The sequence below is a fragment of the Lipophrys pholis genome (genome assembly GCF_963383615.2).
Source record: "Lipophrys pholis genome assembly, chromosome: 2".
NCBI classification, from domain to species: Eukaryota; Metazoa; Chordata; class Actinopteri; order Blenniiformes; family Blenniidae; genus Lipophrys; species Lipophrys pholis.
In genome coordinates, this window is record NC_137636.1 from 8,450,414 (window position 1) to 8,477,953 (window position 27,540).

Below are 27,540 nucleotides of genomic sequence, written 5' to 3' on the forward strand. Positions count from 1 at the left end.
ACAATGCAGGGTGTAAAGTGAAAAACATTTTCCAGTCATTTCTCTTGAAAGTAATGACAATATTAAGTCTAACTGTGACAGATTTAGGGTGTGAATATGACACACTTTTTTTCTTGAGAAAGTGCAACAGCATGGAAAATGTTGACAAAGTTCTGTATTGACCCATAACAAATATAAAAAAAAGAATGTTCAACATACATACATACAACACCCAGACATATTTAAAAAAAATGCACATATGTGCTAAACCTTGTTTAATTGCAGAGTATTCTACACACAATAAATAACTGCAATTGCACTAAACTCACTCCATGGAGCTGCAACAAGTGCAGACTAGAGGGTTCACAAAAAAGTGAAGTTGATAATTATATTTTGCATGTGCTTCTCTGCAGTCTAACTGTCACTCCCATTTTTTACTCCCATGAAGACGTTTAATTTCCTGTCAGGTTCAAATTAAATATTAACTATAAAAAAAAAAATACAGTGACTCCTCCGTAAACCTTTGGAGCATGTACTTTAAGGATTGTATAAATCACTTCGGACATGGTTAATCTAAACCTTAAAACACTAACATAGAGAACATTTAATTGATCATGTATATGTTTATTTAACCCTAAACCTAATTTGGCCGAGGTGACGTCCGTCACGTTCAACTTGTTTATTCTTCAGTCTAATACTTGTGCCTGTGTGCGTGTGCGTGTGCCTGAGTGCGTGCGTGCGTGCGTGTGTGTGTGTGTGTGTGGGTGTGTGTGTGGGTGTGGGTGTGTGTGTGTTTGTGTGTGTGTGTGTATTGAATGGTGTGATGTAACTGCAAGTCCTTCACGTTTTACTCAAACCACGTTCCCACTGAAAGACTGGATCCCGTGGGTTTTTTTGTTTTTTTTTGTGAGGGAGAAACGCCCACAGCCAAATTCAGCGTTATCCCTCCCTTTTCCTCGAAGCGATCACCCAATCATCTCTTACAGGGGCTCCTCCGGAGAGTATTTAAATGCGTCTCATAATACATCCTCATACAGTATTGCACTACCTCACAAACAGGGGAGGTAGTGTCTAAACGTGCCACGGACGTGCAGCTGCAGAGGTGAATTGTGGATTCATACAATTTGCAGAAAAGTCTATTGTACATCGGTTTTTCGTTTGTTTTTGGTTTTTTTGCTTGCGGAAACATCGAGTATCGTCTTTGATAATGGCAATCCTGAATCACTTCACATCAGCATGCCTGAAGAATCTGAAAACCGAGCGTCTGAATCCGCAGCTGTTCCAAGTTTTACGCGCCTTACACAAGTCGGCAACCAGCGAAGCTTTGGGGATCTCCGCAACCGAGGAGGAGGCGGTGTCCAGCAGTCTGATCAGACCGGTGGATGTCGGCGAGAAGACGAGAATTAAGACCCTGAAGGAGATGCCGGGACCCAGCACCATGTCTAACCTCTTCGAGTTTTTCTGGCGAGACGGGTTTGGCAGAATCCACGAAATCCAGGTGAGGATGGTCTCATGCTGTTCTTTGGTTAATTCCGGGGTTGTCACTGCTTTTACATAGGTTTTATGTTTTGTTTTTAGGTAAGAAAGCCCTCATACTCGCATTCCCCGCTCAGCTTTTCACCGACGCGTAAAATGGCATAGGCTGTTGCGTAAAAAGACGCACCAGGAGTTCTGCTCAGCTGTCCACTTTCAAGACCCGATGTTTGACTAGCTAATGTGTTTTAATTAAACTTTTTTATAAAAGATAACGAACAAAGCAAAAATAAAAAGTTTCCTTTGCTCTATACAAGCTAAGTCGGTTTTTATATAATTTGAGTCTTCCGACACAAATGTGCAAACATTTCTTTCTCCAATATTTTTCTTTATTCTGTGCTTTCTCATATAAACAAGCGGTCTGGGTTTGACCCGCTTCATGCCATATAATCATAGGTGTTCTCAAAAGTTGTAAATGTGCTTCCCCTCTACTTTATGCATAACACAACGGTACAAATGTTCTTTTGAGCAGTGAATTTAAATGGTAACCAGATTGCAGAAGGGTTCTACCGGAGATTTAGTGACACCATTGGCATTCATCACCAGTCTGCTGAATGCAACATCATTCTGCTCTGCATCAGTTTAATTGTCATGTGAAGAGTCGGCATGTGGTTGCAAAGATGGAAAAAGTTTGTCATGCAGTGGACTCACTGCTGAAATCTCTGTTTTGCATCAGATGACCCTGTGAATAACTTATTTTGTTTTTATTGCTTAACAGATGGAGCACACCAAGAAGTATGGGCAGATTTTTAAATCTCGTTTTGGGCCTCAGCTGGTGATCTCCATTGCTGGCCGTGACCTGGTGGCTCAGGTGCTGAGGTCGGAGGGGGTCGCCCCCCAACGAGGTAACATGGAGTCCTGGAAGGAGTACAGAGACCTCAGAGGTCGGTCCACGGGCCTCATCTCAGCGTGAGTCTCTTTTAATCCTCTAAGCGTTGACCGCAACCTCCGAATAACTTTCTCGAGTTAGTGAGGGTTTCCCGGTGTGCATAGCGTTGCAGAGCACAATATGTTCAGCATCTGGCAATTTTCCCAGACACAGATCATGTCATGGGTTCACACCCCGTGCTCGTTAATCGTCAATACTTGAATCTTAATTGAGGATTAACACTAGTTGTTTTGAAATGGTGTTGCCGCTTGAATCCTTTATAATAGTATTGCTGCCATGGATAATACTTGAGATAATAATTTGACATTGTTGCCAAAATCCTTTCTTTCAGTGAGGGAGACGACTGGCTGAACATGCGAAGTGTGCTCCGGCAGCTCATCATGCGTCCTCGTGACGTGGCCGCCTTTTCCGATGATGTGAACATGGTTGTGGATGACTTGGTGGACAGAGTGTGTTTGCTGCGCAGTCAGCAGCCTGATGGAGCAACAGTCCTCAATGTGAACGACCTCTTCTTCAAATATGCCATGGAAGGTTAGTAGTAAAGCTCCTTAGAAGGTTGACTGTAGTGGCGTTAAAATTTGGGTAAGATGATTGCGTTGGGAAGATATAGTTGTATTAACTCGTCATAACAGTCAAAGAACAGGCCGCTTATATGAGCTATGAATGAATTATACAACCCGCTGCTTAGCTCCTGTGTTAATCAGACATTTTCGGCCAGAATCTTTGTTGCAGCTTTCATGCTTCACACTGGTAATATGACTTAACGCCTTTGTTTCTTTGTACAGCTGTGGCGGCCATACTGTACGAGTGTAGGCTAGGATGTTTGGAAAAGGACGTTCCCCAGGAAACCCAGGACTACATCAGTGCACTGAACCTCATGTTCAGCTCTTTCAAGACAACCATGTACGCGGGGGCGATTCCCAAATGGCTCCGACCTGTCATGCCCAGACCATGGGAGGAGTTCTGCAACTCTTGGGATGGCCTGTTCAAATTCAGTACGTTTTTTTTTCTTTTCTTTTCTTTTTTTTTTTTTGCAGCTTAGAAACAGGAAATTCTTAAACGTAACATAAACAACTTTTCACTGCAGTATACAAGTATGTTCCAGTGGATGTTTGTTCAGAGAAATAGCCAAATCTCAGCTTTCAAAGTTTAGTGTAATTTTATATATTGCGACATGTTGCAATACTAGATTGTGCAGGAATGCATCGATGAAATGGACATGCTCAAAGACTGAATACTAGAAAGACTTTAAAGATGTGTTGTCTTCCAGTAAACGCAAATTTTTGAGTTTCCCAGACTTGTCCAGAGGCATAGAAGGCATCATATACAGTAGCTGTCCTTATGGACAGGAATGCCCATTGCAAGTTACCTGACCTTTTTAAGTATAAAACTGTTTGTAGAAATCTCTGATTATTTCTTTGTGAGAAGAGCTTGTAATCACAATTGAGACAGACTTTTTGAACAGGCTGTAAATACATGTTGTCTTGTGAATACTGTGGTGATTTTAACACTTACCATACTTTTTTAACGAAATGTCTTGACTAAACGGAAAATGTTTTTCGTACAAAGCTTCTTCCATAGTGGGAGTATAAGTCTCCTCTTGCATAACCTGTTATTTCTACACTTGTATCTATAACTTACACCCGCCCCCCACTTTTTCTATCTAATCCCAGGTCTCATACATGTTAATAAGCGGCTCACAGACATCCAGGCCCAGCTGGAGCGGGGAGAGGAAGTGAAGGGTGGGCTCCTCACCCACTTGCTCATGACAAAGGAAATGAACATGGAGCAGATCTACGCGAACGTGACAGAGATGCTGCTGGCCGGGGTTGACACGGTACGTGTCGGTTCAACTCCATACACTTAAAACCCTATTCTACATTTCTGATTTAGAACTTGTGTAGGGGAAAAAAGTGGAGTTGCCCATGCTTGTCTGTATCGGAGTTTCAAAGGTTGCATTTCTGGCGCCACGTCCATGCCTGTGTGACTTTGCCAGCGTCAGGTCAGAGCAGTGAATCGGGGGTTACACAGTATCCCACTGACAAACTTGTTCTCACTCAGATTTGGTTTCTTGTCATTTGTCTCCGTCTGTTAGATCCACACAGGGGGGCTTTTGTCTTTTTTTTTTCTTTTTTTTTTTTCTTCCTCTGCCAGACATCTGTGCTGTGTGTTCTTGCGTTTCCATGTTAGGTTTCATTATATAGACTTGCAGATACTTTGTGATGTGTGTTTAATACCTTTTGATAGACCATTTCAAAAAAACAAAAACTTTTTTTTCTGATTTTTAGTAGATTGTCCATTTTTTTTCATACATCAAATGCCAAAAATCTTGTGTTTTGTTTTATGGAGCCAGTACTATAATTTTCGCTTTCAGTTACCTACTGGATCCACACTGCAACATCACATGCAAGCCCAACAAACCAAAATTCGAAAGACTTGCAACATGCTGCAGATTAGTTGCTGTGCTTGATTTTCAGTCCGGTCTACGGTTGTCCCTTTTGTGTGAGCGTTTGCAGCTGTGCCCATTCTGGGTACATGTGTTCAATTACCCCCTAATTTGTTTGAGGTACTGTCAGCTTAATGAACATTACAGGAGTGGAGTGTTTTGTGATGGGCCTGGAGCCGTGGGATAAAAGGCTGTGTGTGTGTTTTTGCTGAACTTGTTGAATCGGCCACGTCGTGGTAGGGGGTGAACTCGGCTGCTGCATTACCTGACCTCTTGGTGCATTTGCCTCTAGTCAGTAAACGCAAGAGCTGTCAAGACATGTTAGCCACAGCCAGAGTAATGACTTGGTCTGGGCAGAGGTGAGCTGAGGGGGTGAAATAAGGGATGGGTGCAAGCAAGGAATGGACTATTGCCATAATTGGGAGGGGTGAAAAATAATGGGTGCGTGTGAAAGCTGTAGAAAACAAAAGGAATAAGACTCTTGAAGCTGTGCTCGGTGTTATGTTTGATGTATTACCAGCATCTGTGCCAGCTGGGGTTGATAAAAAAAAGTTGGTTGCATGGGGAAAGAGGGATGAGAGTGGAAGGGTAAAGGATGGCACATAGACACTCCTTTGATAAGTTGGTCCACTGAGAGACGCTGCCCTTAGACTGACCTCTGAGTTGGTGGCTGATGAAAACAAAGATGCCCCCTCCCTATAGGAGTCTGTCTTTGTCATGAAATGCATTCAGGAAAGTAAACCTGGAAATAATGTAGGATACAATATTGTCCGTAAATCCTGGATATATATGGTGAATATACAAAAGATTTCACCCATTTCCATACCTTTTGGTCATTTCTGCAACTCGCTGAAATATAAATGGTAGTGAAATGTTATTCTGATGACTGGAGCCTATACAAATGTGGGAAATTATGTAACTGATGGGTGGTTTTGATAAAGGAAGAGGAGATGAAGCTCGGGTCGTTTCTGATGAGAAAATGAAAACATGAGAAGTCTGGAAAGTGTTAGCACAGCGCTGCATAGGGGGCCTGTTATGGAAGAAGAGGGGCGTCAGGATCGGGCAATGACGCAGTAGAAGTTTTAAAAATGGAACAACTGGTTTGCAACGCCCTATCCAATTAATTAGGATTATTTTGTTGTCTAAAGACGTCTTACTGAAGCTGATCACTTGAAAGCTAATTGAGACTCAAGTGTGCACATTTAATTAAGGGCTTGTTGGATGAGACGGTGAAACATGTGAGTGATGTAAGCCAAGATAAAGGGCTGGGAATGCAGCTGGTGGAGGGAATGAGTTCTTACCCAGCATGTCCTTTTAGCCCCATATCCTTCAAAGCCCCTTGCTGCTTTTTCTGTGTAACAATCATGATAAGGTCTTTGTTCTGGCTGCATTTCTTGTAAACCTGTTGCAGAACGTCAAGAAAAGAACATGTCAGATATTGAATTGCAGAACTAGAGGACCACTATGAAATTCTGCGTTCAAGTAACTAAGCATTTATGTTTGTTTTCCTTCTGTAGACATCATTTACCTTGTCTTGGGCGAGCTACCTGTTGGCTAGACATCCCCATATACAGCAGCAGATCTATACTGAAGTCACCAAGACTCTGGGACCTGGAACAGTCGCTACGGCTGATGATGTTCCTAACCTGCCTCTCATCAGAGGACTCGTCAAAGAAACTCTCAGGTAAAGAACTTATTCCTCGTTATGACTATCTCACATTTTCATTGGCATTCTTCTTTTAGGACATGAAACATAGTTTGATACACTTTACAAACCAGTACTCGTATCTGTATTTGAGTAAGTGCACATAAGTACACGGTTTGTTGTAATTTTCTGCAGGGTTTCTTTTTTTTTTTTTTATTCATGAACTAAGAATGAGACTTTTTGAATGATTCATGTACAGTCTTGTTGAATAGCAGTCTTTGTGTGTGTCCCTCTCTGGGTGCAGGCTTTTTCCAGTTCTCCCGGGCAACGGACGGGTTACCCAAGATGACTTGGTGGTTGGCGGATACTTCATCCCCAAAGGGGTAAGACTGATACATCCATTCCTGTAGTCTGCATGTGCTGTTGAATACGTGTGACTTTAGGAGTGAGCCAAAAGTTCTACAGTGGATCCTCATGTAATGTGATGCTGCTGTACTCGCACACCCTCTGTTCCCCAGACATGTATGTAGTTGTGTACAAAAGCTCGGCTGGTTATGTTGCACAACTGACAATCCTCTCTTTACCTATTCTCTTAGACTCAGTTGGCCCTGTGTCACTACTCCACATCTATGGAGGAGGAGAACTTTACTGACGCCGCAGATTTCCGACCTGATCGATGGGTACGAAAGGATTCTACAGGCCGTGTCGACAACTTTGGCTCCATTCCCTTTGGCTATGGCATCAGAAGCTGTGTTGGCAGGCGAATAGCAGAGTTGGAGATGCACCTGGCTCTCACACGGGTAGGGGGATTCATTTATTGTTAAACCAAAGATTTTTACAAACTAATTTTAATTTTGTTTAGATCTCTCAATTTTGCAAGATGTTGTTCTGGTCAAGGTTTCCTTTTGTCTTGCATTAGTCCTTTGTTCAGCCCATTTCTCAAAGCGCCAAAGGCCCACTCACTTCTGACTAGTCTAGCCTTCTTTGAAAAGCGCTGTTCCTGCCAACTTGCAACAGGGAGTGCTTGTTATTTGACACCGGCTTCATTGTCTTGCCAGCTGCTACTATGTCTGAGGGTTGATGTGATGAGCTGACATGCCAGTGCTAAGTTTCCTCGTCCACATGGATGCCCCAAATGAACCACATCCTTGCAACTATATTTTTTTAAACAATCTGTAAAAAACGGGTTGAGTTTGCAGTTTTTCCCCTGGGGCAGGAGCCACACAACAAAGTACCATTGAAACGAAAAACAACCTTTTGTTTCATAATTGCCTGAAGTCTAAAAATAAGGATAGCTACGCTCCCCTCAGTCCTGTATATTCCCACTTCTGGTGCATTATGACCACAAAGAACATATAAAATGGATTTCTCATTGAGGAAATTGTTATCCTCACTTTCTGTACTGCAGGAGGAGTAACAAAAGTGATTGGGCCATGACTACATAATGTTTCTTGCTCGATTGTCATGTGTTGTGTCTGCTACGGCATATAAGACCCAGCCAGGAAACTACATGTAAATAATTTATTCCTGCATACCAATGATACTTGAGAAAGAAAATTCACATTAGCATAAATGTAATATCTTTGAGCTTGAGTTGTAAAAGCTGCTAAAAGGCTCAAATTTTGTAATGTACATATACTTGCATGCTGACTATGTGAGTATGACCTTTCATTGTGCTTTTTTTTCCCCCTGCTCTGTGTGCAGCTCATTCAAAAGTTCCACATTGGTATGTCTCCCATCACTGCTGATATCAAGGCCAAAACCCACGGCCTGCTCTGCCCTGGCGCTCCCATCGACCTGCACTTCATCGATAGGGAGAACTAGATGCAGGCGCCACTCCACACGGTTACAGTCTCCCAGGAGTTTTTCCAAGTGCCGATTCATACAGTGCTTTTAGTACACCTTCTTTTATATTTTTAAATCCAAGCTTGGACTGAGGTTTTACTCAGGCAAATAAGTGTCTCACCAGTGTCCTTACAAGGACACTCAAAATACTGTGCAAATATTGTGAACTGTTAGAACAGTTTTGTATGTATAAAACTTTTAACTTGGTGAGAACAACTGCAGTTATTGTTCCGTTACCCCTTCTACACATCCTATTTAAAATGGTTTGCGGAGTAATTACTTAATCATCTTATACTAATGTGCATGCATTTAGCTAATGCTTTCACACAGTTTCATGTAATCACACGGTTTCCTCTGAGCTTCTAAAAGCGATAACTGAGAATATTTAATGGCAGCTATGAATGTACTGAAACAAGCTGTGTTTTGTGTAATAACAAGCTTTTTTTTCTGTGATTGTGCTGCCTTTTTCACAAACAATTATTCTACTGATCACTTCTTTTGGTGGCACCTTTGAACAAATTCAAATTGCTTTATTTCACATGTACTGTATTACCATTAAACATAAAAAAAACTGGTTATAAAACTAGGCATATATATATAGTAGGTAATTGTATTGTACCATTTTGAAGTTGTTTGATGGTAGCTAGATACAACAATAAATGATCTAACTAAAGGTAAAATAGTTGTTCAGGCAATGAGCTATATCCATTTCATGCAATAGATTTGGATCAAAGAATGTGCTTTTTCATTGTATGCTGCCTTTGTTTGATATTTTGCCAGCACAGCAGTTGGACTGTGGAATTTTTTTTTTTTTTAAAGAAGGAACATGTATGTTACTGACTGGTTTGTTCGAAAAGTGTTTTTTAATGGCTTTTAATGATCAACACTGGTTGGAAAAGAAGGAAATGAACATGTGTTATTATTGAACTATTAATCAGCTTTTTTTTGTAGCTTTAGTATTATCAGAAAATAATAAAAGCCTTTTAATTGTGACTTCAGTGTGTGTGTTTTTTTTTTTTTTTTTTTTATATGCATCCACAACAGAATAGCAATGAAGTGTACAAAATGTATATAATTAGACTCTGAGGCAACCAAATCTTATCCATCTTCTGTACTGCTTTATTCAATCGGCAAAGAGAGGGTACACTCTGGACATGTTGCCAGTCTGTCACAAAGCAAACACTTACACATTCACGCCTACCTGCAAAGGTTTTGGGCTGTGAGAGAAAGCTGAAATAGCCAGAGTAAACTTGGGCATCAACTGAGCATAAATGTAAACTCCACAGAGCCCAAAGCCAAACTTTGAATCATACTGGGGACCCCAAATGCCATCAGTCAAATTTTCCTTCAATTGAATATGCATTGATTGTTAGACTCATAACATATTTCTAGCCTTTTTGTGGTGTAATTCATATATTTCTGTCATAACTTTTAAGATAAATTCATTACCTCAAAAATTTTATTTTAGATGATAAATCAAACAAAAATCACTTATGTGCTTTCTTCCAGTCCAAAGGTTGGGGGCTTTAGTCTTTCTATGAGGACGTTAAGTGAAGGTCAGGAAACAATGTGAGCAGATAAACCCAGCTCACAAAGGGATGACGCAGAGACAAGGGCTTCAGTGAGAGTTCAGTATTAACCACTGCAACCATTACCACCCACAGAAATGTCAGTCATATGTGAACACATACTGTATATAATGAATATCTATTTGCAATTTTATTTTTTTATGAATTACTGCATCAGTGTGGCTCTGGGGTGATAGAGAAGGCTGGTTGCTTTGATAGTAGACTTGAGTTTTTTTGTAAAGACTCTTCATGGACCCCTTGATCTCTATAGAGAAAATATTATTAGGAAAGCATATCTGGTAGCTACATTATCAAGGTGCAATTTTATGCAGTTCAAGTGAACCAGGCTTTACATGTGGTTTATTGGCAAATATAAACATGAAATGAACTCTTTCAGTAGCTTCACCCTAGGATTTCATGAAGAAAAACTTCAGTGGCCAAATGCAGATAACATGGAAACCCCCAATCAGGGTACTTCACACTGGATTTAAGTTTGGATTGTTTTCCTCCATGCTTTCCCCTTTCTCTCTATGAAGTGCTACATTTACTTTAATGCCAAACACAGCATTGGTTCTGTTCTTCTCTTTAGTCCAGGTTACACTCTTGTGATGCTGCCTGTGGTGCAGTGACGAATTAGCACAAGGAATGCAACCCCCGAAACCAACCTCTCCAGTACATGTCTGTGTGCTGGCTCTTGATACTGCGTCCTGATTCTACTTCATGTGAAGCTCTCCCAGCTTCTCCAAGCAGACTTTACTTGACAAACCTGTGAAATTTGCAGCCAAGGCTGTTGCTCATGACAATGCTTTGATCAAGCACTGTGTAAACAGCCAAAACGGCCAAACACTGCAGGAAACCGCCACTCTCACAAATATACAAATGCACGACATTTAAAATACAACAAATGGGCAGTTCAGTGGCTTCTGTTAGACTCTAGTAAACGTGTTACTGCAGTTTTAGTTCACATATGCAAATCTAATCTTTTGACTCTTGACCTCGCCTGTGACCTTTGGGACCTTTCCAAGAGATTCTGGGGTCCATATAGGAAACCTTAGTTTTAGACAAGTGGGAGGTCTGTAGTTTTCTTCATGATAGCACATGTGTACTGAATGTGATGAGTCATGTTTCCAGTTGTTTATTTACATTTTCCATGACATATTCTGTTATTTTGTGTTTTGGAATTTAATTCTTTCTAGGAATTAAAAACAAATGAAAACAAATCAGAGTATCAAGCACCCATGTATACTGTATATATGGTCTAGTGGTCCAGTGTAGCTAAGATGAATTTAGGCTGTATGTGGCTCCTGGACAGGAGGTCCAATCATCTGATTCAGTGGCTGACTGGTGCAGCTATGAACACACCATTCAAACCAGTGTCAGCATAGCCCAAAGCACTTTTAGTGTAAATGCTGTGTCAAAAGTACAGTCTTTATGAACACATTTCATTTAACTGTGGTTCTACTCTGATGACATTTTCTCGCTTTTGGGGTTACTGAAACGCTATCTTAATTTATAATGAAGGAGAGTTCTCGCGATATCTCCCAACGGGAACTAAAGCGGAAGTAAATAGTCGCCATGGCATATTGGGGAACGAGTCTGGACGAAGTAGCGCGTGAAGCTCAGACCGTACTTGGTTTTTAACGAATTAAAGCCAGTTGCAAGCTTCTGTGTTTGTGGGTTGAACGCCGAGACACATTTGGCGCGCTTCCGTTGAATTTTGATGGTAAAAATCAGCGGCGTGTCGACGAGTCGTGCAGCACGTTTGGGGCCTGGGGAGACGGATGCTAACTGAGCTAGCCTTAGCGCGGAGCTTCACTCAGTTTCAGCAGCCAAAGACTCCCCAAGTTTGACACCGGCCGATGTGAACACTGTCCTTTTGAACTGATAATTAGGGTCGAGCCTGCTTTAACTCTAGCCACGGTGGAGGGAAGGCTCGGCTGGATTTAAGATGATCATTGAAAACATCGATGCCTTGAAAACATGGCTGTCTGAGACGTTGGAGCCCATGTAAGTATAGTTAGCTGTTAGCCGTTAGCCGCTCACGCAGCTTCACTCGTCACAGCAGCTAATGTTGAATACAGCAAACTCATATTGGCATTTGTTCTGCTAGAACCATTAGATTCTAGTAGAAACCACTTAATCCACAGCTTGTAAGATTACAATGTAATTATTGAGGCTTGTTTTTCCTCTTCCAGTTGCGATGCAGACCCCTCTGCCCTGGCCAAGTATGTTGTTGCGTTGGTGAAGAAAGACAAAACTGAGAAGGAACTAAAAGCTCTTTGTATCGACCAGTTGGATGTATTTCTTCAGAAAGGTATGTACTATTTAGTTGTCATTGCATTCATTAAGTACCTCTTCAGTTTTTACTCCAGTCCAATATTTACTTGCGAAACTAACATACATCTCTTTCAGTGTCAATAAGTGGAGTTTCGACACATCTGCACATTGTTTACTTCTATGCCGACTTTTACTGCCTAAACTCCGGCAAAAATACATCTTTGGTTTTTTTGGAAAATCTAAAACAGTAGAGAAATAAAGTGATGATCCTTGAGGACAGTGGTTGTCTGTGTGCTTGGATTTTCAAAATTAAGAGTTTCTCATTTCAAAGAAAAAGACAGGAAGACACTTTCCATAATCTGTAGCAGACGTGCAACTGCAGATTGTATACAGACAAGCATGCATGTCTGCATATTTTCACTGTGATGTTTTGGAAAGCAGTGGTTGAACAATTTGGGAAGCACCGGCTTAAATGTATCCTTCTGAACAGCTGATGCACTACTGGAGTATAAACAAATATTTTTGCGTTTAAGGTAATTATGAAAAAGACTGATTGACTGCTCTGTCAATACCTGATTTAATAGATAAAACTATTCTTCAGTATAGAGCCCTTTAGTGGCCATACACAAATAAAAGTAATGCGTTGGAATGAGATAATACATTGTTACCTTAAGTTAATATAGTGGGAACATTTAATCGCTGACCACAAGAGGATAACTAGTTCTCTCATGTTATTAACTTGAGGTAATGGCTCATCTTGTTCCCACCCGTTCTATATTTTTCACCAATGTCACCTCCATCCTCATCTTATTTGCTGTTATGGACAGTCAGACAACACCAACATCTAATGCGGTCTGTATCATTTGATCTAACTAAATGAATGACGAGGCGGATTTTTCAACATTTCGGCATTACATTGTGAAATTCTGCTCTTTTCACTATATTTCTGGATGTGCCTGAATCAAATGACGAATGGAGGTGTAGATGGTAGAACACAATTCTACAGCTGTTTCCAACGGTAACCTACATGCTGATCAAGAACTGCAAAACTTCTCTTTTTAATTGAAGTATGATATAATGTATGTTGTCGCCTCGGTTAAAAGAAACGTTAGAAATGTTGAGAAACATTTTTTATTGAGAGTAAAATAATGTTTTTTTCAGTCACATGAAGATTTCTTGCAACCACTGCTTATGTTGAATAATTTATTTGCAGTGTTTCTTCCCTATTTTTTTCTCAGATACGCAGCCTTTTGTGGACAGGCTGTTCGTTGCGATTAATAACAAAAGCTACCTCCCGCAGTCGGAGCAACTGCCCTCCCTGGTCAAACCTGAGAAAGAAGAGCAGAAGAAAGATGAGGTCATCTTAATATAATATCAAATATATTTCACTGCAATACTGTTGGAACTAGTTTAAAATCATCTAAACTTACAAAAGTACACTTCCATGCGAGTTGTCATCTTACAGAAGTACATCTTTTTAAGGGACCTTTTTCTTTTTTCAGCAGCCAAATCGGGAAGAAGAGCGAGATAAAAAGTTTTCTCGGCGAGTGAATCACAGCCCAATACAATCAAGCTCTCGCTACAGCAGAGACAGCAGGTCTGGGCTTCATTTCACTGTTTTCGTTATATTAAGCACTTGTTCTTTCAGGTTAGTTCGTCTGATCATTCATCGCTATGTTCTTTTTTTTATTTTTTTTCCTTTTTCAGGAGAGGAGATGATCGTAAGAGAGATGATCGTTCCAGAAAGAGAGATTACGATCGCAACCCCCTTCGGCGGGATTCATACCGAGATCGTTACAATCGCAGGAGAGGCCGGAGCCGCAGTTACAGCCGTAGTCGCAGTCGGAGTTGGAGCAAAGACCGGATGCGAGAGCGGGACAGGGAAAGGGACAGAGATCGGGACAGAGAAAGGGACCGTGACCGGAGTAGGACCCCCTCTCTCAGTCGAACCCGGTCTAGAAGCAGGAGTAGAGGTAAGGACTTGGTAACCCAGCTATTAAACTAGCCCGAGGGACGGCGCTCGCTGTGTGTTGTGCACGCATACACTCCAGCTCGCAGTTAATGAACTTGTCTGTCTTACTTTAATCATGTTTACCATGTAGCATCGCTGGTCTGTGATCCCCAAAACTCTTTAGCATGTAGCATGTGGTACGGCTCAGTGTTGCATGCTGAGCAGTTAACCGGATGCCACTCATTAGTTTAACACAGCTGGTCCAAATGTCATCGATGATTACATTGCTCTTGTTGTACAAAATTTTTTCAAAATTAACCAAAATAAAATGTATAACATGTTTAAGATAAGATGATTTGTTCTCATTTGTGTCTTTTACTTGTCTATATACAGAACGGGACTCTGGAAAGATGAAGTATGATCACGAGAGGCCCGAGGGCGGTGATGGCTACACCCCAGCAGCCCTCATCTCCACTGTAGCCACTTCACACTTCCCCGTGCCAACGCTGAGCAGCACCATTACAGTCATCGCCCCTACCCATCATCACAGCAACAACACCACTGAGAGCTGGTCAGACTTTCGCCCCGATCACCCTGTGGATCGAGGCCCTTTCAACAGAGGACCACCGCCTCAACCAAGGAAGCGATGCCGCGACTACGATGGTAAGAAAAGATGAGGAAACTTTTTCCCGTGACGGATGCGGAGGTGGGCTGTTTATCTAATCTAGTGATCTCCATGGGTCCACTGTGATTTTCAGAAAAGGGATTCTGCATGCGAGGCGACATGTGTCCTTTTGATCACGGGAGCGATCCGGTCGTTGTGGAAGATGTCAATCTGCCCAACATGTTGTCTTTCCAACCTCCACCAATCCCCGGGGTGGATGCACCACCTCCCCCAGGTCTTCCGCCGCCGCCGCCTTTGATGAACCCACCACCCGTCAACCTTCGGCCCCCTGTGCCCCCACCTGGCGCCCTCCCACCGAGCCTCCCCCCTGTTGCAGGTAGGAAATCAGACATTGCTCCTAAATGTATGTTTTGTTTTGTTTTTGATAGTAAAGTTAATAAAAGAAATAAGCTGCTATCACTCCACACTAAAGATTGACAACATCGTAAGAGAGCAAACATTAAAGTAACTTCATGACAATAATGATTTATTATTAATTAGTTGAAAAAAGTGATCTGATGACATTCTACATGGAAACGTTTCTGAAATTTGAGGCCAAAGTTAAGAATGACACATTTCTTTATTTCTTGTTTCTGATGGGTCCAGAATTCATTTATATTTAGTGGGCTTTTCTTTATACTGAGAAACCAGTGAATATTTGGCAGTTTTGGCCTACTGATTTGCTCATTAACACTCTATTGCCCCTTAAAATGCAGATGTTAAGATGTTCATCATGCTAATAAATTTGCCAGACAGAAAACTTAAACTTTCTGTCGCTGCTCAAAAATTTACAGCTGTTTGACAGTCTTATGATCGAAAAATATAGTTGAGTTTAAACCTTTTTTTTACGTCAGTCTGTATTTCTTTTTTTTTTTTTTTTTTTACGAGATATTTCCTATGTTTCTTCAGAATTGCTTTGCCCTGCAGAAAGTGAATGCACTCTTTCTGGAAGTGTTTTAGAAGTAAATTAAGAAATAGTTTAACAGTCCAGCCAAGGTTAGAGTTCAAGGAATGGGTGTTAAAAGCTTAGTTTTTTTCCATGAAATTAAGTTCTTAGATTTGGTGCTTACTTTTGATCTCGTAATTCCAACGCAGGTCCTCCTCCCCCTCTCCCTCCACTGCAACCATCAGGGATGGACGCTCCTCCCAATTCCATCACCAGCTCTGTTCCCACTATCGTCACCTCTGGCATGCGCTCGTCACTTCCCCCGCCCTCGGCACCACTCTTCAACTCAGGTGATAACTCTGCTTACCATTTTACACTGAAACTGACATATTGGCATTTACCAAATTCCATATTAAATCACAAATCTAAAGAGATGGCAGCGAGTTCATCGTGTTGATGACCTCAGCACAGCGGCAATAAAACCAGATGACCTGAACAAAAGTCGGGTCAAGTCAGGAACTCATTTCAGCACTTTTCGGCTGAATTTTCATCAGAATCTTCTCGCTTCTCCGTAGTGACAGTGTTTCTGTGGCTCTGATGCTTTCATAAGGTTGTTGGCCTTGTGAAAACATCAACTTTTACTGCATGTCTTGTTTACACAGCAACTCACACACCAGAGTGAGTTGCTGTTGCTGTGTTGTGGGCAGATCCTGCTCCTCACTCCGATTCAATCCAATCACACGGACCCAGTGGGTCGCCAGGTCATTGTGATAATGACTTAAGTCTTCAAAAGGTTAATTTCATTTGTATAAATCACAGCTCACTGTTTGTTACCTTATCATTTCTGTGCTTTTCAGACCACTATGAGACGGACGTGTACAATCCCGAGGCTCCCAGCATCACAAGTATTTCCAGGCCAATCTACCGTCACCGGGTCAACGCCCAGAGACCAAACCTGATCGGCTTAACAATGGGAGATGTCGACCAGCCTCAGAGAGGTATTGTTAACAGAAACTCAACAATTTAAACTTTTTTTGAACTTTGGCTGTCTCTTCACATGTTGTTGAAAATAAGCTTTTTGAGTTATCACCTCAGAATTGACCTCTGAGTGTTTCTTCCCTCATCAGAAAAAATTCCTAACAACAGTATGAGAATCGTCATGGAGTCTGATTCAAGAAAGAGACCGCCCATCTCCCATGATGGAATTCTGCCCATCAAGAAACCTTGGTTTGACAAGTAAGACCCCCTTTTTTTTCCCCCCCTGTAATAAATGCAGATCATTTTCTGTCTTGAAACACAACATAAACGTTTGAAAATTGAATCTTTTTAAATGTTATTCTGACTGATGACAATCTCTCCACTCTGCTCAGACCTAACTTCAACAAACCCAACCACCAGGGCTATCACAAAAGAGCTCAGTTCCCTCCCAACGCCAAGCTGCTTGTTCGGCAAATTCCCCCCGACCTCAACAACATCAGCAAACTCAACGAGCATTTCAGCAAGTTTGGAACAATTGTGAACCTGCAGGTCAGTTTTTATATTGTCTGTTGCAGCAGATCAGAAAGTTCTTTTTTTTTTATAAATTCGCTTCAAGTTGTCAAATATCCTAGGATTAACTGTTGGTCGGTAAACTCATGCAATATCCAGAATTTAGAAAATGGCTGAACAAAAATGGTATGTCCATGTGAGCAGTGTACACAGTTACAGAGACTGAAGGGATGCTTTGCTCACACAATCAGTCTTGTTCAATTTTGACTTGAATTGAGTTTCACCTTTAAATTATCATCCACTTTTGTGTCGTTTCAGGTGGCCTACCAGAATGACCCCGAGGGGGCACTGATCCAGTTCGCCTCTCCAGATGAGGCCAAGCGAGCTATGCAAAGCACAGAGGCAGTTCTCAACAACCGTTTCATCCGAGTGCACTGGTTTCGTGACGACGGTAGTGACGCACAGGGACAGTCCCGCTCACAGCAGCAGCTTCAGACACAACCAGCCACGGTAAACATTCAATAAAAAATATAAACTGCCACCCGGGACAAGTTTTGCCAAGTGAATTGTCTTAAGAAGACAACGGTTTTTTTTTTTTAGAGGATTTAATTGGATCAGACTTTTTCGTCAGTGTTAAAAAGCTGTGAATATGCAGATTACATCTGATTCTGTATTTGGTGATTTAATTTGAGACGTTACATGAGGGCTCTTATTTTTAACAGAATCTTTTTGCAGAACCTACTTATGCCAGTAGTCCAGTGTGCAAACACAATATTCTACAGCAGAAAATGCTCCCCAGCTTTGTCACGTTGATATTATGTTGTCAAAACAAGCTAAAATGACAAATGACTGTTTGAACTATGGGAGTGGAAAAGGTGAAAACATTTTGGAAGTAGGACTGTTGACTTGCGTGTTCAGGATTCTTCTCCTGTGAGGAAGTGCCACAGATGCCAGCCCGTCTGCCAACATTAGCCTAAAGAAAAGCTTACTCAAAGCCCCCACACCTGTTTTGTTTGGTAGTCTTTTTTCGGTGTGAAGTGTAACTCCCACTGAGAGGCCCCCCTTTTTTTTTCTTTTTCTTTTTCTTTTTCTTTTAAGCATTTGGAAAACTTGGCATTGGCACACTGTGCTTTTTTTTTTTTCTTGGCTCTCGCAGGGAAAGCCTTTTGCTCCTGTGCCAGTACCTCCCGCCACAACACCCTTTGTGTGTGACTTTGACTCATTTAAGAGCACGTAGTGTGTTTATATATGGCCTAGAGCAGCCAGTCCCAAACTGGAGAATGCCCTGGCGTACTTAAAAATCATCAAATCTTGTGTGGCCCACCAAACTCTAAAATCTCAATCCTCATTGGAATTTGGGATTGATATGAATTTCCCTGTAAGACTTATTCCAGAAACTTAAGTAACTTCAACGAAAATGGGCTAATGGCAATGAATTCTGTTAATCACACAATGAATTACTAAGAAATTAGCTTGCAACAAATAAAATAAGCAGAAGTCCATGAAACTCCACATTTTCTCATCCACGTTTATAGAACACCTGCAGGACATTATGTGCGAGTAGTTCTGCACTGTTAAGTTATCATGGGCCTGCCAGTATAACAGCATCCACCCCAGACATCAAGAAGGAAAAATACAATAACTAAATACAATAAATAAATAAATGTGATTAAAGTCTCACATTTAGCTTTACAACTTGTTCCAGTGTCGTGTTGAAGTCTTGCTTCCCATTCAAAGCAACGTGCACCATAGTTCAAGAAGGAGCCACACTGCTGAGTGGGAAACCAAGTTCAAGACAAAACTGGGTCAATTAAATTAAGAATAACACAGCTTGTAATCACTCTAGTCTGGATTATTATGGAGGACTTTACATGCCAAAATTAAGTAAATAAATGTGCCATTAAATAATTGCTTAAATGTGTCATTAATTGTTTAAAATTGGAATTAAATACATTAAATTTAATTAGTTATTTCAAGTTTACAGTTTGACAGATTAAGCATGTTTATGAAGCCGTGCAACACCGGATATGTTTGTTTGTTTATAAAATGAATTGGTCTTTTAATGAATCAATGACACATTTATGTATTTAATTTAACTTTTAATTAATGCCATTTAACTAATTATTTAATGGTGTATTTATTTAATTTTGGCACATTTAGTCCTCCATATAGCATTAGATTTGATTATTGTTTTGATAGAAATATGTATATGTATATATTTTTGTAGTAATACATCACTCAGTTACTATATGAGACTTGAAATAACCTCGCATTGCCCACTTGCAATACCGCGGTTAACCAGCCGGGGGCGACAGCTCACACTTTAGGAATCACTCAACAAGACAATACATATGTTCCTAAAATATAAACACAGTGAGAAACTTAGTATTAAATCATAGAAATGGTTGTTGAAACGCTCTAAATGAATCCAATTTAATGTGTTGAACCTCTTCCATGTTCTCCAGCCCGCCGCCACGTCTCTGAAGCAGTCTGTCAAAGACCGCCTCGGGCCCCTGGTCCCTGCAAACTCTGAGCCCTCCCAGGATTCCAGTGTAGCCTCTCAGGTGTGTGTGGACAGTCCGGTTGAGGATGTGCTTTGTTGCATATGAATGTTAAAATCTACCCCAGGTGTGGATAAACGTTGTCCTTTTTTTTTTTTTTTCCCCTCTCTCTCAGAATTCCTCAAAATTGTCCGTGAAGGACCGGTTAGGTTTCTCTGCCAAACCGTCAGCTCCTGTTGAAAAAGTAAGAGCCAACACTGTCTATCGATGCTTTCCATTTTTATTTGGATTTTGTTTATTTAAAAAAATATATATATATTTTCAGGTCTTTTCAACATCCATGGGCCTCACAAAAACAGTTTATAATCCTGCTGCTCTGAAAGCGACTCAGAGAACCTCAGAAGAAGCCTCGAAGAAGAAACAGGTAAGAATCGAGTGGAAAGCAGAGGGGATAGGAGTTAAAACGGAGGCTAAAATCTTTCTAATCCTTTCTTGCGAACGCTTTCACAGGAAGCCCTGAAACTTCAGCAAGATGTGGTAATAAAGAAGCGGGAGATATTGGAGAAGCACATCGAGACACAGAAGGTACCTCTTGTTTACACATGGAGTCGAGCAGTGACTTTAACAGAATCACAAACAAAATTTAAATTCCCGATTCCGTCTCCTTGTTTGCTGCAGCTCTTGATTTCCAAGCTCGAGAAGAACAAGTCGATGAAGGCCGAGGACAAAGCCAAGATCATGGACACGTTGGACACGCTCACCAAGAGCATCAACAAACTGAAAGAGGAGATAACGGGAATCTCCAGCAGCAGCACTCAACTCCGGACGGCCAAGAGCAAAGCTCAGGTAACGGCTACGCTCCAGCCGGTGCTGTTGTGAAGAACCAGTTGAATCTTTCCTGGCTTTTGACAGAAAAGTGGCCGCGCCTTGTGTGAACGTCACGGATTTACAATTCAGCACTTGGTTTAAAGCCGTTGGCGCGATCACCTTCTCTCTCACAGGCGCAGAAAGAACTTCTGGATGCAGAGCTGGACCTCTACAAGAAGACTCAGGCGGGAGAGGACACTGCTCTGTTGAAGATGAAGTATACTCGGCTGCAAATTGAGGTTATTGAGTTCATGCATACATGTATACCATTTGTTATACTTCTTTTATACAACCTGGGGTCATGGGGGCTGGACTCCATGGCAGCTGACATTTTACAGGTCGCGAGTCCATCATATGGAGCAAACACACTCACATTCACGTCTGTAGGCAATCTAGAGTCTAAATTTACACCCCCAAAAGATTGTGAATGCTGAGGGGGGAAATGCTCACTCACACACTCTGCTCGCAAATCTCATGTGGGAAGAGCTTCAAGCACGGACTTAGAGATATTTTATATATATTTATTAATTTACACCGATAATAGACCACAATCACATAAAAAAAAAAAACATTTCTCTGTGTGACCTACAGATGGAGTTCATGCTGCTCACAAAGCTGCCACTTGAGGGCGCTCCTGTGTTGTTCTTTTGAACAAGACGAGTTCTGTTGGTTGTTTCATCTCCACAGCAGGTACGCTTCATGAGCTCTGCGTGTCTTCTGTCTTTCAGGCAGCTAAACGAGGCCTCCTGTACCAAGGAAGAGGCCGAGGCGTCCACGCTCGAGGTCGCGGTTCCATCAGGGCCCGGGGACGGGGGTCCAGGGGCCGGGGAAGAGGAGTGCCGCTGCACGCGGTGGTCGACCACAGACCACGTGCGCTACAAATATCCGGCTTCTGCGAGACGGACCGCGTGGAGTTGCTGCCACATTTTGCTGTGAGTCAGTTTAAAACTGCCCGTCTGAGAAAAGTTCTTTTCATATCCATGGAAGAAAGTTTGTAAGATCTAGAAAGGAGCTGTGTATCTTATATAACGATTGAATGTCCAGCAGCAAAAACCTGCTGCTGGCCTCACATCTTGCATCAAACACACTTATGGAATGTTGATTTAATTGAGGATAATGTGTCAGGCAAGTTCCAATGATGTCCTCTGGTGGTCACGACTGTGTGCTACAGCTGAACTTCATGTGTGCAACAACACATTTACAGTGAGACCAATCACCATGGACATACGTTGGGTATTTGACAATTCCCTTAAAATTTGTTTTCTTGTGCTTCGTCACTCTTGTGAACCTAGAAAAGAACTTCGAACACGTGAAGATACAAATACAGGAACGTCTGTCTTTTATGGAATTGCTCAGATTAACAGCAGACGAACAGGAGTCACTTTTCTTGACGGTCATTTCTACTAATTGTTCCAACACGTCACCGTAAAGAAAACAGAAGCGTAAGAAGGAAGTTAGTCCTTCAGAATTAGCGGCTCTTCGATTTAATGTGTGACTTGTTTAAAGGTTTTTGAATTAATTGTACAGAAGTATGTTTAGTGATCACAATATTGTTTTTTTTTTCCTTGATATCTTCAAGCAATTTGGGGAGATTGAAGATTGCCAGATTGATGAAAACAACCTGTCTGCAGTCATCACCTACAGGACGAGAGCGGAGGCAGAGCAGGTGACTGACACCCCCCCCCATTGTCTTTATTGTTTTTCCTGACAACCGAGAAGTGAAATCTATTTTCCACGTTCTGCACCGTGGATATGTATTGGCTTTTCACAGCCAGAGCACCAAGAAGGAGTTGCCGTGGAGCCTGTTGTTGACATTTTTTCTTCTTCTTTTTTTTTTTTTCTCTCCCATCTGGTGTTTTGTCCACCTGCAGGCGGCTATTCACGGAGTGAGATTTAACAACCAGACTTTACGCCTGGCCTGGCACAAGCCCGTCACGGCGCTGAGTACCGCAGACGCTGATGAGGCAGAACCAGAGGAGGATGAGGTTTGTGGACTTTCTCTCACTGTGCAGGTCGTTGAGTCGCACATCGGGAGTGTTGATTCCGTGTCAGGTTTTCTGGACGAACCGGTGAGGAGACAAGTAGGCTTGGATTCGTTTCCAACGGCGCTGCCACTCCTGCTGGTGTCCAGACTCACCTGTAAACATTCATTTTAGTGCTTTCCTCATACAGTACAACGATGTGACGCTTATTAAATACCTATTTCTTGTTGTGTTGCATTGAGAACACAAGGGGGAGCCATTACACATAACAAGCACTGTCTGGTGGCTTCATTGGGCTTTCTGTGGCCACTAGTACCTTCATTAAGCAGTTGTTCTGTCTGCCCGATGAGACTCTGGTCGAATATTCAGGCCCTCCCGAGACCTTTTAAATACACAGTGCAATAAAAGGCCTTTTCACTTTAAATTGCCTTTTGTTCACTTTTTTAATCACCAATACTAATCTCCGTGTTTGTGTTTTTCCTCTCGCTCTCTCTCTCTCTCTCTCTCTCTCTCTCTCTCTCTCTCTCTCTCTCTCTCTCTCTCTCTCTCTCAGTATCCCGAGGAGTCGCTGAGTGACGACGCATTGCTGCAGGACGACGACGAAGAAGAAGACGACAACGAGCCCCGTTCGTGGCGCAGATGAAATCCTGCGAGTTCTTCCTGGTGGCGCCGGCGTTGAGGACGAGCCGCAATCCAGACTTCAAGGCCCGATTGTGAATCAACGAGGCACATTTTACTTTGACTTGACTTTTTTTTTTTTTTTTTTCTCTAACACAAATGTAACTGGCTGAAGAAACGTGCGAGTTTGGTTATTTTTAATGTGTATCTCAGATGCAACGACGCAGATTTTTTAAAAGGCTCTTAATTGTAGAAAATTTGTTTTTGTTGTTAATTTCATTCACAAAATGCAAATAGTTTGAGCTGTCGCGTTACCTTAGTTTCAGTTAAAAAAAAAAAAAAAAAAAAAAAAGACAACCTGTGATTTAATTTAACTGAATGACGGACGGTAGCTTTTGCAGACTTAGAATTATGTAGACCGGTTGAAATGCTTGTATGTACATATTTTATGTCTGGATTTAAATGATTTGTATCAAAGCTTGGCTTCTCAATTCTTGGCTTTATTTTGGATTGTACAAAAAATAAAGAATTGAAATGGTCTTGAATATATCCTGCCACAAACCAAAAAAAAAAAAAGAGAAAAGAGAGAAAAACAAAAAAGAAAACACCGTGGCAGTGAGAAAAAAAATACAGCTCTAAAAAAAAAAAGCTGGAAAAAGACCATTTCAAAAAAAACAAAACTTCATCTTCCCCTAAAGAGCAACTTTCCTGCAAAAAAAAAAAAAAAAAGAATTCCTATCAACTTTCTTTATTTTTGTTTTGGATCGGTAAGGTAATTTAAATAACTATTTCATGCCAAGGTAAGATCATGACCTGGTCTGTTTATTTTGTTTTTGAGTAAATCCCATTCTTGTCTTTACTTCGACCACCGCGCCGACACATACATGAGCTAAATGCTCACGCAGCCGTAACTAATATTTGTGTTGTTCTGTTGCAGGAGCCGTCGGCAGCCTCCAGCGACGTCGATTCAACCTCCTCGAGGCTTTGAAGTGCTGCTTTGCCTGCTTGTTTTTACTGAATCACTCTTTATTTGATAACAATCTCAAGTGCTGTTGTAATAAATTCTAAACCTTTAAAAAAAAATTTAATAAAAAAATGGATTGTGAATTCTGTGTGCTTCAGGGTGTCTTGTGTCTGCTGGTAAATAAAGCGCAGCAGAAAATTAAATGAGAAGAAAAGGATCGTTTCTTACGTTGAGCTGCAGATGAAATTAAGCTTGATTTTAAGTTACACGGGTCGCTGTGGCATTAAATACAGTAAACTGGCAACTTTAATCTTGGTGAGGGCCACAATAAGAATTTGATAGTAAAAAGTTTGTCTCCAGTAGACTTCTATTGGTGGAACTTTTGTGATTGAAACAAGCCAGTCAGTTTTGCTCCTGTGCCAGTCTGTCAACATCCTGTGGCTTCTCACTGAACTTATTCTCCCACCAGGATTAAGTCGGTACTAATTCTCCATTCAGGAGTAACTGGTGATTTGTAAAGATGCAGCTTTATCCGAAGAGGATATTATACAGAACTTCCAAGTTTATCTGACACAGTGAGAAATATATGTGTAGTTGTGCAAGAATTACTTCTTAGTATTTAGTCAGTTTAGGCTCTGTCTTCTATCAGCAAGCCCTATTCAGGAGAGGGAAAATCCCACCTTATACTTTTCTCGTTACCGGCTCCATAGATGCACCATAACTCCACATGGCTTCACTTCCTTGAAACCACAGGTGGCAACCCAGAGAGCGTCACTGTTCTGCATGTTTGTTAATGTCCCCTTGCTCCAGTGCCATCATCAAACTGCACAAAGCCTCATAAATGAGCAACTCTCAACGGAGAGGCATTTGGAACCTTGGCCTTCCAAAACCCAAATTCGACACATCTGCTCCAAAGTTATCCGTGGCCACGAGCACGGGGCGTTTAGCTAAAGGGATTTGGCTTCATGCAAGGTTTTAGTATCGTGCACCTGCAGAGAGGAACTCCACAATCCTTCAGCCTCAAATAAGAGAGGACAAATAACCCAATCAGTGTCCTCCGGTTCATTGTTCCTGGGGCCTCCCTTGGAGCCTGTCAGGCTTGCAGGGATAATTGTGAGAAATCAGATTTGCTCTCGTGGAATATCCACTGTTTATCATTTAAACCCTTTCCACCACCACCAAAAATATCTTCCCTCGTCCCTCCGTCTCTCAGTGTGGGTGAGTTAAATGCCCCCTCCTGCCATCTCATTTACCCACTGCAGTGCCACTGAACTCACACCAGCATCATTTTCGATCGAACAGGCGAGTCGGGGTCCCACCTGCAACGGGCGCCTGCTTTAATTTGCCGCGTGATTGACACAGATACCCACATGTCCTGACAATTATTTAGTGGCGTTTTTGTGGAAAAGCCTCAGGAATAGGTTAAATTTCAGGACCGTGTCCCCTGTTGCCTGCAGCCGTTTGCAGTGGTAGGAGCAGCATGGAGGGACGCCAGAGCTCTGCCTCCCTTTGTGTCTCAGTGGGCAGGGGCTGTTTATACACTCCGCGTGAGCTCTGAAAATATGGGATAACAAGTTTACAGCCACTGTGTCATCCATTATACAAATCTTTACTTTCTGATTTGTGTCAAGGAGACAAATGGCACACATTTTTGGAATGGGCTGCTGGAACGTTGATCTCTTTCTTTTGTGCATAGACTAAAAGTGTGCTTCTCTGAAATAAAAAAAACAACCCAGATATGGTTCAAAGGTCCCAATTTTGTTTGCTTCGAGATTAGCTGTCTGTCAGAAAAAAAAAAAGAAAAAAAAATCATTGAAGTTTATTTTGAAGCCCTCTGAGCATCAAGAAGGCGGTCATATACAGTAGACTTGGAGAATGCATAATATTAAACTCCAGTAATGTATTCATGTTTATTTGAACACTGCTGCATGCCAATTACCACCAATTACCGCCTAAACATTTTTGTAAATGTTCTAAAAAAAACAACAAAAACAGTAAAAGACAGTTAATATGCCTGTCCAATATATTGAGCACTAACAGTGAATTTCTTAGGAAAAAAGGTGCTGTTATAGTGAAGTTGTCGCTAATTTCAAATCAAGTGACCCGTCCTAACACACTGCGCCGTGCTTTCACACGCCGTGCCCCCATCACTACAATGCCAGCTCTCCGTAAAGCCGTTAATATTTTATGTGATCATGGGCCTCCATAAGCAAATTTCAGTCCCTAGCAAGTTGAGCCAAAGCATGATTAATTTAGTATTTATACCCCGACAACCCTTTAAACAACACAGGGCCCCCAAGCCACAAAGCAAAGCAAGGCACAGTTTGAAACAAAACTCGCAGCCTCTAAATCATAATCAGCATAGTCATTCAGGATTATTTGAGTTTGGGGACACATTTTTCTGCAACACCAGCTGCAGTTTTGGTGTGGAATCGGTGCTTGTGCGAGGCTGACGGCCCGGGTTGTAAAACAAGACCTGTAAAATTTAATGTTGCATCAAAGATATCCTTGTTATTAATCAGCTCCGAGACAAAAAAAACACTCTTCACCATAAAAGTGCCTCTCCATCATTCTCAGCTGGTTCAGGCATGTTGCTGTGCTCCGCTTGGATGCCGTTAAACTCGCCTGATGACCACAGATTACAGGTAACTGTGCTGGCAGGTGAACGCCATCAATAAGTAAATACATCGAATGCATGGCTGCACGCAATAAATCTCCCTGGTTCCTTCATCGTGCTGCAGAGCTGCAGTTAATCTGTTCACAACTCCAAGTTTGGGAACATTTGAAGAAAATTTAAAGCATGGCTTCTTGCTTTTTGATTTCGAGAATATTGTTTTACTGCAGAGTGGTCACTGCACTGTTGTGCTTTGGGCCTTCTCTCGCTCTATATATATTTAATATGAACTATTTCTGATACTTTAATGTTGCTTTTGCTGGTTAAAAAAAACAACTATCTGTATTTATGTTTGTAACTGGTGGCGACATCTTTAATGTGCTGAATTTCCCTGAGCTCCCTGGGAATAAATGGAGCGTCTTTCAATCTAGATTGAATAAAAGTGGCACCATCTTCTATTTTATCATTTGCAATACAAACTATGCATCAAGACCTTATTCCCTGGGATGAATAAGGTTGCTTTATTTATCTATTTGAACATGAATACAGGAAGACATAAATACAGTAATAATGATAATATGTGTTTCCAAGTGACTTAAACAGAGAAGGAGGAAGTGTGGACTTACCTAGTCCTACCCCGTAACTCTGAATACTCACTAATATCAATACGTAGAAACAGATATAGACTGATAACCGTCACAAATCAATACTTAAGTGCATTGCTATTCACTGTGTCTGATTTCATTCCTGGTGTAAACTAAGAAAAAAAACAAACTTAACAGTGATGTTGTGATCACAACTCATAACTTTATTTGTGTTATCT

At 41.5% G+C, this 27,540-nt stretch overlaps 2 protein-coding genes across 4 annotated transcripts; both read left to right on the forward strand.

The window, feature by feature from the left end:
* Positions 1-1,010: 1,010 nt before the first annotated feature.
* cyp27c1 (cytochrome P450, family 27, subfamily C, polypeptide 1) lies at positions 1,011-9,329 on the forward strand. Of its 2 annotated transcripts, none has more exons than XM_080493518.1 (9): positions 1,011-1,477; positions 2,231-2,421; positions 2,733-2,932; positions 3,187-3,396; positions 4,075-4,238; positions 6,365-6,531; positions 6,797-6,875; positions 7,089-7,292; positions 8,197-9,329. In XM_080493518.1, exons 1-9 carry the CDS (start codon positions 1,187-1,189, stop codon positions 8,314-8,316), a joined length of 1,626 nt encoding a protein of 541 aa, XP_080349644.1. In that variant the 5' UTR covers positions 1,011-1,186; the 3' UTR covers positions 8,317-9,329. The 2 variants fall into 2 exon arrangements, with proteins under 2 accessions (XP_080349644.1, XP_080349645.1); XM_080493519.1 differs by having other exon boundaries at positions 2,285-2,421.
* Positions 9,330-11,449: 2,120 nt separating this feature from the next.
* rbm26 (RNA binding motif protein 26) lies at positions 11,450-23,541 on the forward strand. 2 transcript variants are annotated; one of them, XM_080493512.1, is made up of 22 exons: positions 11,450-11,912; positions 12,101-12,219; positions 13,421-13,539; positions 13,685-13,779; positions 13,890-14,155; positions 14,527-14,796; positions 14,892-15,134; positions 15,893-16,033; positions 16,541-16,681; positions 16,811-16,919; positions 17,054-17,210; positions 17,490-17,681; positions 19,637-19,735; positions 19,848-19,916; positions 19,998-20,096; positions 20,183-20,257; positions 20,351-20,518; positions 20,674-20,778; positions 21,268-21,471; positions 22,119-22,205; positions 22,411-22,524; positions 23,075-23,541. In XM_080493512.1, exons 1-22 carry the CDS (start codon positions 11,854-11,856, stop codon positions 23,162-23,164), a joined length of 3,021 nt encoding a protein of 1,006 aa, XP_080349638.1. In that variant the 5' UTR covers positions 11,450-11,853; the 3' UTR covers positions 23,165-23,541. The 2 variants fall into 2 exon arrangements, with proteins under 2 accessions (XP_080349638.1, XP_080349639.1); XM_080493513.1 differs by having other exon boundaries at positions 11,474-11,912; positions 13,688-13,779.
* The last annotated feature ends 3,999 nt before the right edge of the window (positions 23,542-27,540 follow it).